Genomic DNA, 17,555 nt, shown 5'->3' on the forward strand with positions numbered 1-17,555 from the left:
TATATAATCGCGGATTGATGAAAATGCTTCCATAATATTTCTGTGGCCATTGATCAATGCAATTCTCAAAAATTTTTGCATGACCACTGACCAAGATGTTCATTTCACAAGGATCATTGTGGTCAGTGACCGCAAAAGAGTTGAAAAATGGTTCCTCTGTCTTTTTCCTTATTTAAAAGAACCGTTTCCTTCTTAAGCCTTAATTGGAAGTGAAAACAGTTTCAATAATACCATATTCTGTGACAACTTCTCTTTCCTACTTCGTTTTAAACGAAAAGTCTTCCTAGAAGCTCGAGCGATAGTTGTTGCAATAAGTTTCAGAGAAACTGCATGAGGAAATCGAGTTCGATAATTAAATAATGTGATTCGATTCCGCTCGAATAAATAGAATAAATCTATGCCCGGGGACACGTATATTTGCATAATTAAATTCCAGCAGGGATTTTTTCGGCTCTTCGTGGTCGCAGGCTATACTCAAACAACATTAACGTCTAATAACGCTGTCTCTGGAAAGAAACTAGTTTGGCCGTCAAAAATGTCCCTCAATTATCTTTAATTCCGCTACAAATGATCCGAACTTCCCGACCGGTAGAATTCGTTACGCTCCATCTATACGCAACGCGGCTATACATAGTGTACCGCGAGTTGCGTGCCGAATGCTGCCCATAAATTGAACGCCGTTTCTCGCCAACAATTACGGAAACGTTTTCCGGGAGAGGCGAGAAGGGGAAAAGCCACGGAGGAAGAAAAATATGTTGCAGTTGCGCCCCTCGAAAAAATTTCTAACCCGCGCTTTAATTTAAACATGGCAATTAACTGGCGACCGACAGTGACATAAACGCAAAATGTTATCACTGAAATCGATAAATTACACACGAACGCGAACTGTGCGTGTTTCGCGTGTACACAGTGTTCACAAAGTAGCACTTTTCTATGGCAAAATTCCTCCGAAGTAGACACTTAAGTAGCACAAAATCAGAACACCTAATTTAAGCATGTAACATTCTCACATTTTGATAAAATTTGCTTTACTTTTTCGCCAAACTGGAACATCAATTTGGACTACATTCTATTGTGCCTAAGATGGTAGACATTGGCACTATATTAAAGAGCAATCGTTATTGTATATCTTGACATTTTTATTATTTATACGTTTACTAACCAAGATTGCAATGGCCGAAAGCTTACCACAGCAGCAACAAAGAAACACATAATAAAATAAATAAATATTAGGAAAGAAGAGGATAGAGAATTTACCACAGAAAATTATTGAAACCTTTTCTCAGCTCTTTTGTGGTCACTGACCACAATGATCCTTGTGAAATACAACATTCCGGTCAGTGACCATGCAAATATTTTTAAAGAGGAGTTCATTGATCAGTGACCATACAAAAATATTAAAGAAGCATTTTCATCAGTCTGCGATTATTTAGAAATTTTAAGAAAGGACTTATGTAGGTCAGTGACCATATAGAAATTTTGTATGGCTTTAAAAACGCGTTTTATGTAATTCAAGTAAATGGTAACTTCGGTCAGATCCAGCTGCATTCAATTCGTATGTCGGAGGGTTAATAAAAGGTTTCATAGCGAACAGTGTGTTCAGAGTAAGTAAAGTAGGAAGATTTAGGGTATATGGAGAGAGGTCGATGACAAGATCGTCCAATTATAATAATAAGAAGAGTATCGTGTTGGTAGAGTAAAAATTTTTAAAAAGGATTTCACTGATCAATGACCACACAGAATTATTAAAGAAGTATTTTCATCAGTCGACGACTATACAGAAATCTTAAGGAAGGACTTTCGTAGATCAGGGACTATACACAGAAATTTTTCACTGCCGATTAAGGTCTTATAAAATCGTTTCCACGAACGAAGATAAGTAAGGAGAATTTACCAAGCCTCGCGTCGGGGTTTTATTATCTTTCTATAAAATCTTCTGTAAAATTCCCGCTGATCAAGCGCGTAAAATATTGTTATTACGCGTTTGCGCAAATATTGAGTATGCGAAACATCAATTTAACGGACTCGCGGAGTAGGTTTTCAATTACGTGAACGCACGCGGCTTTTGGCAAACATTAAACGTCGCATTAAAGTTTACGACGTCTTTTGCCGCGGTGTGTGTTGATCTCAAAAGCAATCTGCTGAAATCTCGGTTTCACGCGGCGGAGAAAAACGCGCGTGGGCCTTGAGTGGACGGTGACCGGCGCTGCGTGATCGAACAGTAAACAAATTATTTTACAGCTGGTCGATTTCATTATTCATCAATAAAGCGGTCCCGTTAATGGCCGTTTTAATGCCGTAGCACCAGCAGAAGCCGAGAACCGCTAGCGGAATTTCACGCACCCCGGACGTCGAGGTATCGTGCGATTTCTCTTTTATGAAACCGTGGCAGAATTATTTCGTAGTCTCGCTCGTATTTCGCCCGGCGGGAATTAAAGACCGCGCGGCTCGAACAATTAACTTTTCACGGAACCGATGAATAGAATTTCTTTCGTTTCTCCCCGTCTTTCAACGGAGGGATCAACGGATTTATTATTGCGAACAGTAATTAAGCAGTCTGCTCGCCGGTATCCGTAATTCTTCGCGTTACTTTATATCTTAATTAGATTTTATCGAACGGAGGATACACTCGGGGCATCTGCGCGTAATTTGTTCTCGTAGACGATACGTAAATTTTCGTTACAATTAAAAGTTCATGCTTGATATATCCACTCGGTTTAGCTATCAGATTGGCACAATTACATCGATTACGATCGAAGATTACGATCGCACGTATCCACGATAACACGCAGCATCATTTGCATTTCTAATGCATCCACGCACTGTGAACGTGGAAAAGCGCAATCTAAAAGTTATGCTGGAAACACTTGGGGTGTCTAGTAATTATCCGCGGCAGGAGTACCGGCAGTCGTACGAAAACACGGCCGTTTGAGTTAGAACAGTTTAGCATAGGTTAATTGGGGTCCTTCTTGTAATCAGATCGGAAAATTTCATAAATAAGTGAACTACACGACCGGTAGTCCGAGATTTGATGAAATTTTTGCATGGTCACTGACCGAAATGTTCATTTCACGAGGATCTTTGTGGTCAGTGACCGTAAAAGAGATGAATAATCGGAAAGGGTTAATTCGCCGAATACTGTGACAGCGAGGGATTGCGGCGCAGAATAGGTGGATTCGTTTCGTCTCACAGGTTGGCCAACGTTAGCAATGTCTACCGGTGGTGTGCATTTACCCGCGCCTAGCGTTTCTCGCGAGCTCCTCAGCCGCGCTCGTAAAAACTTAACTGCCGTTTATATTTTAAGTTTACGAGCTGAAATTGCGCCAGCCCGCGCCTGTACGCCTAGCCTGCATATTAAACTGGTTCGACGCCTGGACAAGCGATCGCCCCGTCGCGTCCCGTCGAAACAGCCCTAGCCGCTAATCACTAATGAGTTAGGTGACTCGTGCACGGCCTGCTCCTCCAACGTTTCGCGTCCTCCTCCATAAAGATAACACGGCTTATCTTCGACCCCTTCTCCGTTCGGTCATCTGGCCGTTCCAAGCCGCGAAACGAGCCGCTGGGCCAAGTTTTACGCGTTCGCGTGGGATTTCCCATTATCTAAATTCGAAACGCCGCGGAACTCTCTCGGCGAATATAGATATTTATGCGATCCGAACGTAAAATTAATTTTTATATACCGTTTATGCGATTGCATGCGTGGCGCGATTTTAGAAAGGCTCTCGTGGTATAGATATATAATAGAGAATTGCTGGTGGTTAGCCAACGTTATAAAGGATGTATTATACTTGCTAATAAACGAGAGGAAGGAAATATGTTGCGAGATACAGTGACAAATATTCTACGTTCGACCGCGCAGGAAATCGATTTCCTGAAAAAGTTTAATGTGGTTTGACTAATGCGAGTTTAACTGCGTTTCGAGCGGGATAGAGAGATTCGAGAAAATAATCGTTAACGTGATTGTTGAAAGAATTATGTGCGCGTCGATTCTCCGTTATAGTAACATTTTCTTTAAATACGACGAGTTTTATCGTGATGTTCGCCCCTTCGCCGTTAACGAGAAAATCGTCTTATTAGACTGCAGATGCCATTTGCAATTTTTGTAGACGAATTTTAAGAAAGTGGAATCAAATGAAATCTTGTTTTCAGTGGTGGTAGCCTTTGTAGATTTGAAATAAATAGAAATCGTACTAAACTCTGTGGAGTTTTACACTCTACCATTCTGTTGCAAACTTTTAGGAGCCATAAACGCATAAAGATCCGCATTCTAGTAATTATACTCATACTGGTTTGATCGCACACATCGCGGGGGGTGTGTTTGGAAAGCTAAAATACATCGAGTCATTGATATCCGACGATTTCGACCATATCGACGCGATTTCCACGTGGGAATTAATGTACTCCGGATACGAAAAAATCCCCGAATGATTTACTCGCGAGACGCACGTAACTCGAATCATGGTTACAGTAATGGCCGACGCAGCGGTACACAGTGCGGCGGCAGTTATCTGTTATTCTCTGTTAACTCGTATGTTGCGTCAGGTACTATGATGTTTGCAGCTACGGGCCTGGTTGCTTCCCCGGCCACAGAATTAATTATTTATCGGCCGGCGATTAATCAGTGCGCGAACACGTTGTTATTTGGTGTCGCGGCAAGGTATCTATTTCGGTGTGCTCAGAGAAAGACGCCGAGAATTATGATATAAATGAACGTCCGTTCTCTAGGCCCGAGAACTTGTTGCTCGTTTAGTTGTCGTCGGGAAAAATCGCGTGGGAATTGGAAAATGTATCCTATTTCAATTTATTCGTCCGCTAGGCTGAGCCATAACTCACTCTCACCACTCACACTCACACACGCGCTCACGTTGAAAAATCGCCGAGCAATCATTCCTTTAAAAGAATAATAGAAACATTTCATTTACCGCAACTATATTAATAATCGAGCACCCGTTAATAGGGTAAAAGCATCATCGATCAAACTGTTCAAAATGTACAATTTCCAGTCACGTAGCTCTTCGCGAAGTTTATACAGAAACCTGTCAAACGTGCGCACGCACCATGTGATCAAAATAATTATAAGATGTGCTACCAAAAGTGTACGGAACGTTCGTGAATCTTTTTCACAACCGGACACTTAAATTGAGACTTTCGTCGATACGCCTGCACGAGGTTGCGTGATTGCGCGCGCGTTTCCTATTAAGAAATGATTCGATTTCTTCCTCTCCGTGCTCGCCCCGTTCACGGGCATTAAAGTCGTTAAAGATTCATTAGACATGGTCGAAATAAAAACGATGATTTCTATCTGGTCGTGACACCGAGGGGTGGGGGAGGGTTAGGCGCAGAAAATGTGAAAACTCTCGGACAGATCGAACGCGCGAGATTCATTATAGCGAACCGTGTCCGGTATAGGTGTCACGTGAGTTATGAACGGTAGCGTCGCTCGCCAGTAGAAAGTGACGGCAAATGTCAGACAAGCGTTTTCTCTTCGTTAGCCGTCTCGCCGATTTTTTGGACGTCTTACCTTTTCTTTCTCTCTCTCTCACACACACACACGCACGCATGCACGCGCGTACACGCACATACCGAAGAAGGGAAATAAATATCATATCGAACGGCGTTCGACTGCGGCGAACGAAAGTCTATTAATTCGCGCCACGCTTTCTCGGCGCTTGGTCTCTTCGGGTTTTTTCGTCGTAACCGTAAGGTGAAACCGCACACAATGCCGGAGAGGACGACAATTCCGTGGAACACCATGTATGGAATTGTCCATTACTGGTAGCAGGTGACTGCCATACGGTTACCTCAATGACTATCCATCAACCTGCTGGGAAATATGTGGGTCATTCGCGGTGTTAATCCCCGATGATCGCTGCCTACGATAAATTAGTCGTAGAGTTATTGCATCCGTCTTCGAACGACGCACGGTGTTCATTGTTTCATTAGCCATCGATGTAATTACCCGCCGGCGGGATCCACGCTGGGCTGCTGGTCTGTGTTGTACGCTGGAAAAGGTGGGGCATACCTCCTTTCTCTGTACATTTATTGTGTATTGAGATAATCGAAGTAAAGGGTGGAGCAGCATTAAAATAAACACCTTACTAGAAAGGACTGTCTTCTTTTTATTAGGTCGATCAGAAAATTCTGCGGATTGCTCGTAGAAGGTCACGTTAACCCTTTGCACTCGGAGCATTTTTAACCCGCGGACAATGGACGATTTTGGTTATAAGTTAAAAAGGTTTTCTGTTATTAAACAGAAAAATATCCTATTAGTTTATAAACATATAAAACACAGACTATGACACGTTTGGTCACTGCAAAGTATACATATTAATGTATGTTAATCGCACAATAGTCACCGATGACTAAAGATTGATGACTGATCATTTAAACTAACTAATGATTAATCATAGCTAATAAGCAATAACTAACGATTACTTAGAGCTGTGACTAACTCGTGCCATGTAGTTATGACCAACTTATCAAAAAGTTTTAATTAATGACTATTTTGCTATGACCAACAATTAATCAGACTATTAGTCATTTTTAATTATTATTTGATTTGTGCCCTACTCTGATGCCAACAGACGTTAAAAATAATTAAACATCGCCGGTTGGCAAAGCGGTTAATGCGTTGGACTACGAAGCAGATAGACCGGGGTTCGAATCCTGTTGGTGTTAAAGATGATTAATTTAAGTCTCCTCCTGTTAGCATTTATTTGAAAACGGTCACTCACTGGTCACTTGCTGGTACACTCACTTCGATAGTCTGTGATAGTCAGCGGATTTTCCCGGTCTCCAATGGTCGCAGAAACGTCTTCATCGTTCGGGGCCGGAGATCAGGCGATCGGATAACGCGAGATCGGTATCAGAGGCTGCCGCGCATTCCAGCGAGCTGTAACAAACGCTGGGACATCGGAAACGCCGCCTTTAACCCGGCTCTGCACTCGCTGGAATTCATCCAGCGTTAGCGGAGCTGTCTTTCGCGAGCCGAAAGAGGCGCGCCGCTGAGGCTGCTCTGCGAATACGGAATCTGTCGCTTCGTCCTCTATTTCGCTGTCAGACCGTGACAGAGCCGCGTCCCTAACAGCGACCGGAGCAAGACCGACGACGTGAATCGTTGAATTAGGAACGGGATTGCCACTTAACGATCACAAAAACGGCCCCCAGTACACTTCGAAGCCTTTGTACGGCCGAGCCTCTCGTTTTACGAGCGTCGCAGCATTATGCTCCTTGAATATCGCCGGCTGTAACCTCCGCCATCCGAACTCCTAGAATTTCAATAGTCTCATGCACTCGCTACTCCGTTGTTCGAACGCTTTGTTGTGCGAAAACCACGCGGTACCGCGTTCCTTATCCTCGTGTTCATTCTACTACCGCACGGCGAACTTGCCTAATATAAGAATAATCTTGAATAGGGACAGTTTTGCTAACCTCTTAGCTTTATGCGAGGGTTGATCGTTTATGTTACACTCTCTCCCTTAAACTGAGCTTTGAGAGACTCGTATCTCGGGTGGGTGGCTGTTTATAATAGCTGTATTAATGTTGGTGCATTGTGAGTTTCTACTTGACTGCGCCAATCCAGCTTGCAACACGGCACAGTGACCGTAGAGCGGCTCAAATTCGTCTTGCTTCACGCTACTTGTGAATAGTCGGCGGATCTTCGTGCAAAATAATAATTTTCTGTGTCAGTTGCGAGGAACAGAAACCGGGTAGATATTTGTATGCATCTGTAACGCTTTTAATAAGTTCGAAATAATGTATCTTACATTACCGAACCACTCTTTGGACCAGCGTCTATTTCTCTTCCGTTTTGATTTTTTTTGTTCGCAGAGTGAAAAGGTCAATATTGACGCGAATATTTAAAATACATATTATTGACCGTGTAGGGGCCATTTAAGAAGATTGAAAGAATGATTACTGCAATGAATCTAGACTTTTCCTATTCTTATACCGTGAAATAATAAGTTATTTCTATTCTCCTATCATGTGTGTGATAAATAAGTTATTTCATGAATAAGTTATTTCTATTCTTATATCATGATAAATAAGTAGCTTTGATTTCACGGGACTTCTACGAGGTGTACTCTCACTGGTGTAGGGGAATCAGCGTGGTAATAATTATTAAAATTCAAGTATCCACTCCGCGAGCGACTTGGAAAATGATTTGCAACCAGTTAAACACGCGCAGACCCTATAATCAGGACGTCAAATGATTATCTTTAGAGATCAAGTGCATATATATTCCATAATTGCGTCCGCGCACCGGACCAAGTTTAGAATAATGAAATTTTATTCCACCGCAGAGTGATTCCCGTGTTATAGCTCTGTACTTTACCGCGCTTATTTCGCGTGCGAATGAAATATAGCCGAAAACGTTCGTGGTGTTCTTGTTTCGGTTAAAGCAGACGATGATGTAGAGAGTTTCCAGAGCTAACTTGGCTCGGATCATCTAACGAGATGTAAATCCTCACACGAGCTGGCTAATACGTTTATTTTCCTCGTTCGCTGGCCCCTCTAAAAGCATAACAGCAATTACGGAGTTTATTGCGCGTCCTGTAACCCATTCGCAGCGTGAGTTCGTTCGAAATGAAATCCGACGTCGACGTGAAACACCGACAAGCTATTTCTAAACGTCCCCGTACTCTCTTCCGGTCTCTCCGAGCAGATTCTGCTCGCGTGTCCGTTGCGATTCTCGTTCTATCGATCACACGGCACTCGGATTACGTTGACAACCCGACACATTTATTTTTCGAACAGTTTCCGCGCTCCTTACTGCCGGTATATAATTTTTTTCTTTTTTAAAGAAAAGTGCAGTACAGTTTCCGACATCTATGAAAATCGGGCACGGACTTATGCAATCATCTAACACTTTGGAAACTGTACCTTTCCAACGGTATAAATCTTTTTGTGTAATTCTCACCCTATAAAATGTTATAGCTAAAAACAAAACGTGTCCCAATCTTTACGACAGTTTCTTATCCATAACTGTTCCAATCTCTGGTTTTCCTCGACAGTTTGTCCAGTTACAGGTTCAACGATCCGGGAAAAAGGTAACTTCGCCGTAAACTCGTTAGCCGTAAAACGGCGTGGTTCTCGAGGTAAATTAAATTTTCTCGCACCTGATCGTTATGGGACAGAGTCCTCCTCATAAATATCGCGCGGTTCCGTGGTCGAAGTCATACGAGATCGGTGCGCCTACCATCGGGAATCCTCGATCTTGGTCCCGGTGGGCTAAGCGTCGCATTCCTCACTGCCGTTGCCCGTGGCTACAAATATTTCTCCGGCGGAGATATTATTTATTCCACGTCCCGGGCATATTTATATTGGCGGAGATATGTATGGACTCTCGCAAATATCCCTCTCTGTCTCCTTCTCTCTCCTCATCTCCTCCCCCCGTTCCTTCGAAGGAGAGCCTTATTTATATCGAGAACGCGAGCTAAACCGTGGAGAAGTTATTTGACACTTTTCTCGGCCACGCTCGAATATTCTCGCGATATCCTCGCAAATCTGAGCCGACCATCCCTTTCGCCGAGCCTTAGATCGTTTCTCATACGTTTGTCGTTTGCAATCACCGGCGTTTTTCTGAAATTCTAGCCGCCAGAAACGGTCAGGTATTATTATACAAGACACACGGGTGTCCGTCGACTTTCTCTCTCTCTCTCTCTCTATCACGGATCTCATATTTTCCGCGGACATTTTCCACTTGCCTTCAGCCACTGACATCGTCGCTGTTCTCTCCAACGTTTCGTTTTACTATAAATAATAAGCTGAATTACTGATGTCGCCAGGAACGCATTCGTTAGCGGATCAACGTTTGCGCAAGAGCCCCAACACGACTACGACAATCTTTCATACAGCTCTGCGAAGTGTTGTGGAGTCAAACAGATTTTTGCAATTTTCAAAGATGTTGATTCATGCTCTTAACGCTACACCTACCGCCGCTGGCCGAGTGAATGGTCCCATATCTTTTATTTTAGTGTTATAAATAGTAAAGATGCTTCTCTAAAATTGTAAAACACTTTGAAGGGAAATGTCGTACAGAGTGGTGACCTTGACAACATGTATCAATCATCAAAAAGTCATCGAAATCTGAGGCGAGGACACTACTCGACAAGTTCATATCATAAGCGTGAACAGAAGTCACAGCTCGCAGACTTGAAAAGAGAAAAAAAGTGTTGTTTGTATTATATTTTATATGTAACCTACGTGTCTAAGTTTTTTCTTTTTCTCCTTCTCGTTCTCTCTCTCCTTAGAATGTTACCAGCGTTCTTATTATTCACTGTACCCTGCAGTGTACATATTACGATGTAATAAATCTCACACGAGATTTCCTAATAAAAAGAATTTCAAGTTCGTTGTGACGATCGATGCGAACATTTCGGTGTCGATGATCGATCAGTAGAAACTTCCAAGGACCGGGAAGCTTGTAAATAATCTCTCGGGTCTCTCTCGATGCTTCCTAACGGGGGTCTGTAAAGAATCTGACATTCTTGCCAAATGTCCCCGGCGCGGCGCCGCGGCAGGAAATTTATTGTCGCTAATAAAACTATACAATCGAATGGTAGTGCACGATGTCTCCGGGCATTCCAATCAAATGTCCGCGATTTTCGTTCGACGCGAAACATAAATTTCTGATCGCGCGTGCACACAATTACAGACACACGCACACACTCCGTGAAAATAACTTATTACTTGTTGCCTATCTGCCCACAATAGAAAGGCTACACGTATAACATCGATACGAAGATTTATGGCACCGCAGACCTTTCTTGTCTGTGAACACGCGGTAAAGGTTCCCTACAAAATTACCCGCAGCACAACCACCATAAGAAGGCTTTCTTTATCCGCTGCCAGCAAGCGTATGTTCCCACTGTCCTGTCGCGTAACATATTTCACGAGCGTCTCAACTAAAATTAAGGGAAACACCGTCGTCCTCTTCTTCATCTGTGCAAACAAATTTAGTCGTCATTTATTTGGCAATACTGCGTAACTGTACGGAAAATAACTGGACTGCATTGGTGAAATTTTCAATTCATTCAAATGATTAAAAGGAAAGATACAATTTGGGTAAACTTTACTTTGATCCTTTGAACTTTTATTGATCCTAGAGGTTCGAAACTTCGATCTGCATCCGCGCCGGGTACAAATCTACTCGATAACATACCAAATACATCATAATTCGTAGGATAAAGAATAAAGTACGAGTCGTTCACAGGAAAAATAAAAAATTTCAAAAAGTAAAAGAACCACCTGATCAACTATTTATCGAGTTTCCTTACAGTTCCCTACCGAAACACGCGAACATCGCTTAAATTTTCACACTCGAAATAGACTTTCTCAATGATCAGGCCATAAACCACCGAATGCCAAAAAGTGAGAGAATTGTTCAAGATAATCATACACTGTGACATGGATTTTCTCCACTGTTTATTCAGCGGCGCTAATCGATTTGGCAAACCCGCGGCTCGCGCGTTTCTTTGAAGTCGCGGCGAAGTGTTTGTCCGCATCTACTGATGCCTTTAAAATGTGCAATTTATTTTTGTCGCACGATAGTCAACTCTCAGCAGCGTGTCAAACCGCTCAGTTTACATATTCGCACATAATAAAGTCTTCGGCGTAATAACAGTGCTCGTCTCCCGAGTGAAAGTTATATTCCATCGCAGATGCCGGTAAATTCGATAATCGTCGCGCGTTTAACTTGTGCAAACGTCGCCAGTAAATTATACTGATTAACCCCGGCTGAATTCGATTATGATTTCATAAGCGAAGTCATGGTCGTCGATCTAATTACCTCCGGTTGGTTGCCGGGACCTGTTTTCTCGAAGGCTGTCCACATATACACATATAATTAATTAACGCGTCACCGGACCGCCCTTTGAAATTATTCGGTCGCGTGTAAACGCCGATCGAGATCGTCCTCTCCTTCGTTCCGTCGCCTCGTCGGTGTCCGAAAAACGATGCTCGCCGCGGGGCACGCTCGAAAGCAAACAAAAGACAGCGCCGAGAGTGCTCCGTTTGTTTCTCACAATCCATCATACAGATGCATCGCGAGATTACCGGGGTAACGAGTTTATTTCACGCGATCTTTCGCAATGTTATCTGGCTGTTACGAATTGCGAATTCATTACCGTGAAACGAAACGCTGAAATCCCGCGGCTTCCTGGTTCGCCGAGATTCGCCGCGCGCATCAAGACATCTGCACAGACTAAAATGAACCTGCGTGCAGCGCACCGCGTTTCACGTTCAATCCTCCGAGACTATAGGACCGTCGCTTAATTTCAGTTTAATGCCGACCGACTCCCTATCGGCGATACATCGTCCCGGATATTTTAACCTGGCCATTAGTCATTTTTTTTCCTATTCAGTATGGAAATTAATTGCGACACCGAGGGGGGATTCGATTAGCATCTACGATCAACTCTCGTGATTTCTCTATCGTCCAGCTCGTTACCTGCTTCCCACTTTTTGTTTATTAAAAGTTGCGCAGTTCGTATATTGGGAGGCTTTGTTTGCAACCTTATGTTTAACGTTGTTCGCAGGAGAACATTTTCTACTATATGAACGATACATATACTTGCAATGAGCTACAAACGTCGACCGATTTTAAATTTTCAATATAGGCCCACATAAAAAAGTTAAAAAATCAACTTTTAGTATTTCTTCAACAATTCCGATCAATTGTAATTTTTGAAAAAATTTCTTTTCACACCCTTTAGTAAACTAATTGCTCTAGCTTCCCGAAGAAGTTCAAATCGTATAGTACAATATTAAAAAAGTTATCGTCTTCAACTTTTGTCCGCTATTTAAATAGGGAAAATAAGTATTCTACCCCATAACAGCCCTCCCGGTCGAGGTATAGGGTTGAAATTTTTACATATGTTTTGCCCACACATGAGGCGCCCATTCGTCAATGTTATTTACCCTCACACTCGAATTCTCGCGGGCCGTTAAGTCAGCCAACCCTGCGATCGCGGCGCAAGAAGGCAGTATAATAATTCAATAGGCGCTACCACGGTAACAACAGGCTGTCCGTCCTTTCGGATCATTTCGGTAGCGGGCTTCCATCTTCTTGCTTCTCGCATCACCGTGCGCGCGCGAACGTTTGAGCGCGCGATCGCGTTTCTCCTCGGTTTGCTTCTTTCGTCCACAATGCTCGTTCTCGTAACGATAATTACGTGTAATTAGCCGAGCCGCCGTAGCCAACCCTCGGCGATACCCGCTTTCTGCGTGTAGTCGTTATGCCTCGCATGCTCCTATGCGTACGACTATATTTCTTGTGTACTGACAGCAACAGGACTGCCCACTGTGGCGAACCGATCCGATGCTGCCAACGCTGACCAGGACCATGAAAATTCCTAGAGGCTGGACGAGCCTTTTAAGCGAGCCCGTTCCTCCTTTTGCCGTTCAGGGTGTGGCGTAACCTTTTAACGAGCCACGCTTGCCTTGCCTTTTTTCATTTTCGACCCTTCTCGAAACCATTTGCAAACTCGCCGGGCCTTCGCGCACCTCCAATGTCTTTCTTACTTGTGACTTTGGTTCACGCTCGGCTAAGGACGATCTCAATCCTTCGCGGAACAGTGCGATTTCGTTGGAACCTATTCAATTAAGACCAGATCCACTTTTTCCACTTTTGCGAAAATGTTGTCAGTGGAAAACAAAACTGTGAAGACAGAAGCAGAATTTCAGAACATTGTTATATTTCCGTATTATTAAAGTTATTGAGTACATACAGTCGACAATTTTTATTTCGCATAAAAATCTGCAGTCGACGTACAATAAAAACAAAATTCAATGTCAATCTAGTGTTTCGAAATCAAACTGTTGTTGCATGTAACAGTCAACATAAATTATGCACTGATTTAACAGTAACTATGTATACGTCGTTCCGTCGAGAATAATGTACCAACGTCATTCGATTCTGCTATTGTCCTTACAAGTTTGTATTTGATCTATTCATTTTTACGATGAATGCAAAAAATCCGCAATAATGACCAAACTATCGAAAAAGAAGACTTATGGGATGGAGAAGCCACACCGTTAGGAGTTCCAGGGGTCGAACAGCGATGTGGAACCACCGACCGGTAGGGGGTTAAGGTCGATTCCTTTTCCGTTTACGATTACAATGGCATCGCGGATTCTGCGCCGCGGTGATGGATCCTCGGGCTCGTAGATTCGAGTGAAAAGGCCGATTATAATTTCACAGCGATCCGTCACGTGGCACGTTATCTCGCTTACGCGAGACATCGGTTCGTGTACCGTTTAGCATCGATCACAGACGGTACAAGTTCCGTTGGTGGTAGACCGATCGATCTCCGAGCGGATTAGCAGATAATCGGTTAGCGGTTTCGAATCGCGTCGGTGCGGTAAGGTGCGGTGCAGCCGGCGTGGCTTGTCGGATTGTCGGCACGCGACAAATTTAAAATTCCCGCCCCGTACCTACCCGTTTCTTATCGGTGTGCCCGCCGATGACCCCAGCGTTGTTCGCATGATCGGTCCTCCCTCTTCCTTCTCGTGTACGCGCGGAATGCTTATCCGCGTGCGCGCAGCTTTATGGCGGTTTTCAATAATAAAACAGGCGCATGCCGTCGCCGAGCGGAGAAACGAGCAGAGAGCCGGGACGGGCATGACGAAGCCTTCTATTACAGAAAGTTTTATTAACGAGCCGATCCCGGAAGACAAAGCTGCTGCGGCGCGCGCCGCAGTCTGTAAATCAACGACGATGCCTCGGTCATTAAGCCGCGTTCTCAGGAGCGCGGAAGCCTCCGCCGGCAATCGCTTCGTTTCCATTACGAACACGTACGCTCCGCGACGATTCTACACCGGACCGCGGATTGTTATGCAAATTGTCTGTTTTATGGACGGAACGTTGCACAACTGGACTGCCAGCCGCTTTATTGCACGGAGATACAATGTCCACGAGCAATACGGACGCTTGTTGCTGCCGGTTACTAACGCTTTCTAGAAACATTGTGCCAGTCCGAGGAATATCCGGGGTTTTAAGGCTACCCTTGCTGCCGGCGCACAATGGCGAGTTTGACCGAAATCCTGGCCAAAAATCAAACATTTTTTACCGTTATTTAAAGATCTGTGTATTAGTACTTTACTTATAAAGTTCCATCGCACGTTTTTCTGCTACAACCAATATTTAATACGTACTTCTGTCGCAGATACTAAGTTCAAAGTTAGTACTCTAAACAGGGTCGAAATATTGTAGCAATCTGAAAAAGCATTCAGTTTTAAGCCAACTGAACTGCCCGTATATTTAAAAACGCATCTAAACTCTCATTAAAACGAAATGTCTTCATGAAGATAAATTCAGGTTAAAAATGATTGAAATCTTCGAAACCCAGAGTAACCCAGGATTTAAATACACGAAGGATTTTGCCCTTATTTTGGTGATATGAAGATGTAAAATTTGCATGCAGATAAGTCTATTCAAGGATCAGTTAATACGATCGACTTGTCGGCTAAGCAGATCGGCGAATTAATGGGCGCACCTTACAAAATGTCGGCCGATTACAAGCGCGTAATTTAATCTGCAGAGTTTCCGTGAAGGGACTGATTAATATCCGGTGGGCATTTAGGGGGACACTGAATTACCAGCGGCTTCGGACCTGGCACCGAGATGAAGTTATTAATGAAATGAATAATTTAGGGGCGAGTTAATGGGGCGCGTGTACCTTGACATTTCCAACTGGCCCATATTTGTCCGGCACTTTCCATCGACAGTTACGGAGGCGCTTGTGCACCTGGAGGATGCAGGAGATGCCCGTATATGTAGCACAAGGTGGATCAACGGTTCGATATTACCCGGCGATAAACCCGCAGCCCTTTTTCGAGCCTCGGAGTCGTTTTCTCTCGATTTCGCATGATGGCCGCGAGAAAACGGCTAGTTCTTTGGGGGGGAGGAAAAAAACGTATCCCTTCGGCAAAGGTCCGCTGTCGCAAAGTACTCTCGCAGCTGCCGGACGATCCGCATTCCACGGTTTTACACGGTAGCACGTCGTAGGTTAGCCCTTAACGAGGCGTCGAGCGCCACGTGCACCCTGAGCAATCCATTCGGACCACCGGAAAAAAATGGCGAGCATGCTACGTCTCCGGTAGGCGATATCGGTTTTGCCTCGTTACCTACACGAAACGCTCCCCGGAATTTTTATACGATTTTAAACAGGCCCTCCACTACCTCCAGATCTTATCTGCCCCGAGAAATCGCCGGCGCATTTTTGCCGCTATTATTTTTAACGATCCTTAGCCAAGCGCGAATTTCCTCTCTGGAGGAACAGACTGATAGTTAACCTTTCGCACTCGAAGATGCTCGAACTTCGAAATCTGAACGTTTCTTTCGACTTTGAATAGTAGGTTGGTTTGTAGGAAGGTGATATATTTAATTTCTATGACCAACGTGTTTCAATTAATCACGAGGAGAAGCACGATTCAATGTTTCTCTTGATAATGTAAATAAGTAAATAAAGGAAGAACCAAATACATATAAAAACCCATTTTATTTACATTTTTCTTTCTCTGATGTCGAGTCACACTCGACAAAGGAGTGCAAAGGGTTAACCCTCCGTTAACCATCCATTTCACATTGATTTTACTGCAATAAAAATTGACTTAGAATCGACCCTTGCATATACATATAGAACGTCAGGAAAAATGAACGTAGTACGTTGTAATTTTAACGTTGTGCGTTGTAAAATTGTAAGGCAAGGGGTTCATATCCAGATATTTATTTTTTCACTTGTATAAGAAGATTACACGACAATCATATTGATCGACATTGAAATAAACTTTATTCGAAAGTAAAATTAGGAATCCAAATAAAACCTGCAGATAGGACCTTGGAAATCGGTTTCGTATGATAAGATTGTATATAATAAACCTGCATGCTATACTACAGTATTTCTTTATCAAAACGCTTCACACATTTACAATCGAACATTTCATATGCAAGAACCGTAACGGAAAAATTGTATTGAATAACAGTGCGTGAATTTTTGTTTAGGTAACTGTTTGTTTCGATGCCCGGCCAAGATCGATAACGAGACAAAGGACCCGGCAGGACAGGGAGTTAATTGGGTCGTTGGCGTTCGCCCAATAATTACAAAGGACTGCGAGAGATCGTAAGTTATTCGCGCGGTCATATTGCGGCCTGTGTGTTGGCCTGTTGGGACCGGGTGCTCCAGGACACCCATAGTCCCATATCGAGACGCGCACCTGTACCGATCCGTCAGGAAGACCGATCACCGAACGATACGAAACGAAACGAAACGGAACGAAACGGAACGCTTGGTCAACGGGCGCCAATGCGCCTGCCGCCGCCGCCGCCGCCGGCTATATTCCAGAATTTGTTGCTTTAATTACGTCGAGACGACGATCGGTATCGGTTCGATTCCCAAGGACCGACCTTCCGTGTCTTCTATCTCTCTCTCTCTCCCTTTCTCTTTCTCTCTCCATCTCTCTTTCCCCGGTCTCCCGTTTTGCGAGATAAAAAGGTCTGCCCCCATACACAACCGACAGGTTTCTATAAATATTTGATCGCCGGCTGTGAACCG

General features: G+C 43.7%; 2 protein-coding genes across 6 annotated transcripts in view; both read left to right on the top strand.

The window, feature by feature from the left end:
* The window catches only part of Mesr6 (misexpression suppressor of ras 6), a 764,580-nt gene that overhangs the window by 109,092 nt on the left and 637,933 nt on the right, over positions 1-17,555 (top strand). The gene's annotated exons all lie outside the window — the stretch shown is intronic.
* Positions 1-17,555, top strand: part of LOC143208885 (uncharacterized) — a 284,265-nt gene that overhangs the window by 95,127 nt on the left and 171,583 nt on the right. For all 4 annotated transcript variants that reach the window (XR_013008995.1, XR_013008994.1, XM_076423804.1 and 1 more), the window contains one exon: positions 17,006-17,123. Coding sequence is in view for 1 of the 4 variants with exons in the window: in XM_076423803.1 (XP_076279918.1) it covers positions 17,006-17,123 (118 nt within the window). In the remaining 3 variants the exon portion in view is untranslated. The remainder of the gene's footprint in view (positions 1-17,005; positions 17,124-17,555) is intronic.

The sequence above is a fragment of the Lasioglossum baleicum genome, chromosome 5, assembly GCF_051020765.1.
Source record: "Lasioglossum baleicum chromosome 5, iyLasBale1, whole genome shotgun sequence".
NCBI lineage: Eukaryota > Metazoa > Arthropoda > Insecta > Hymenoptera > Halictidae > Lasioglossum > Lasioglossum baleicum.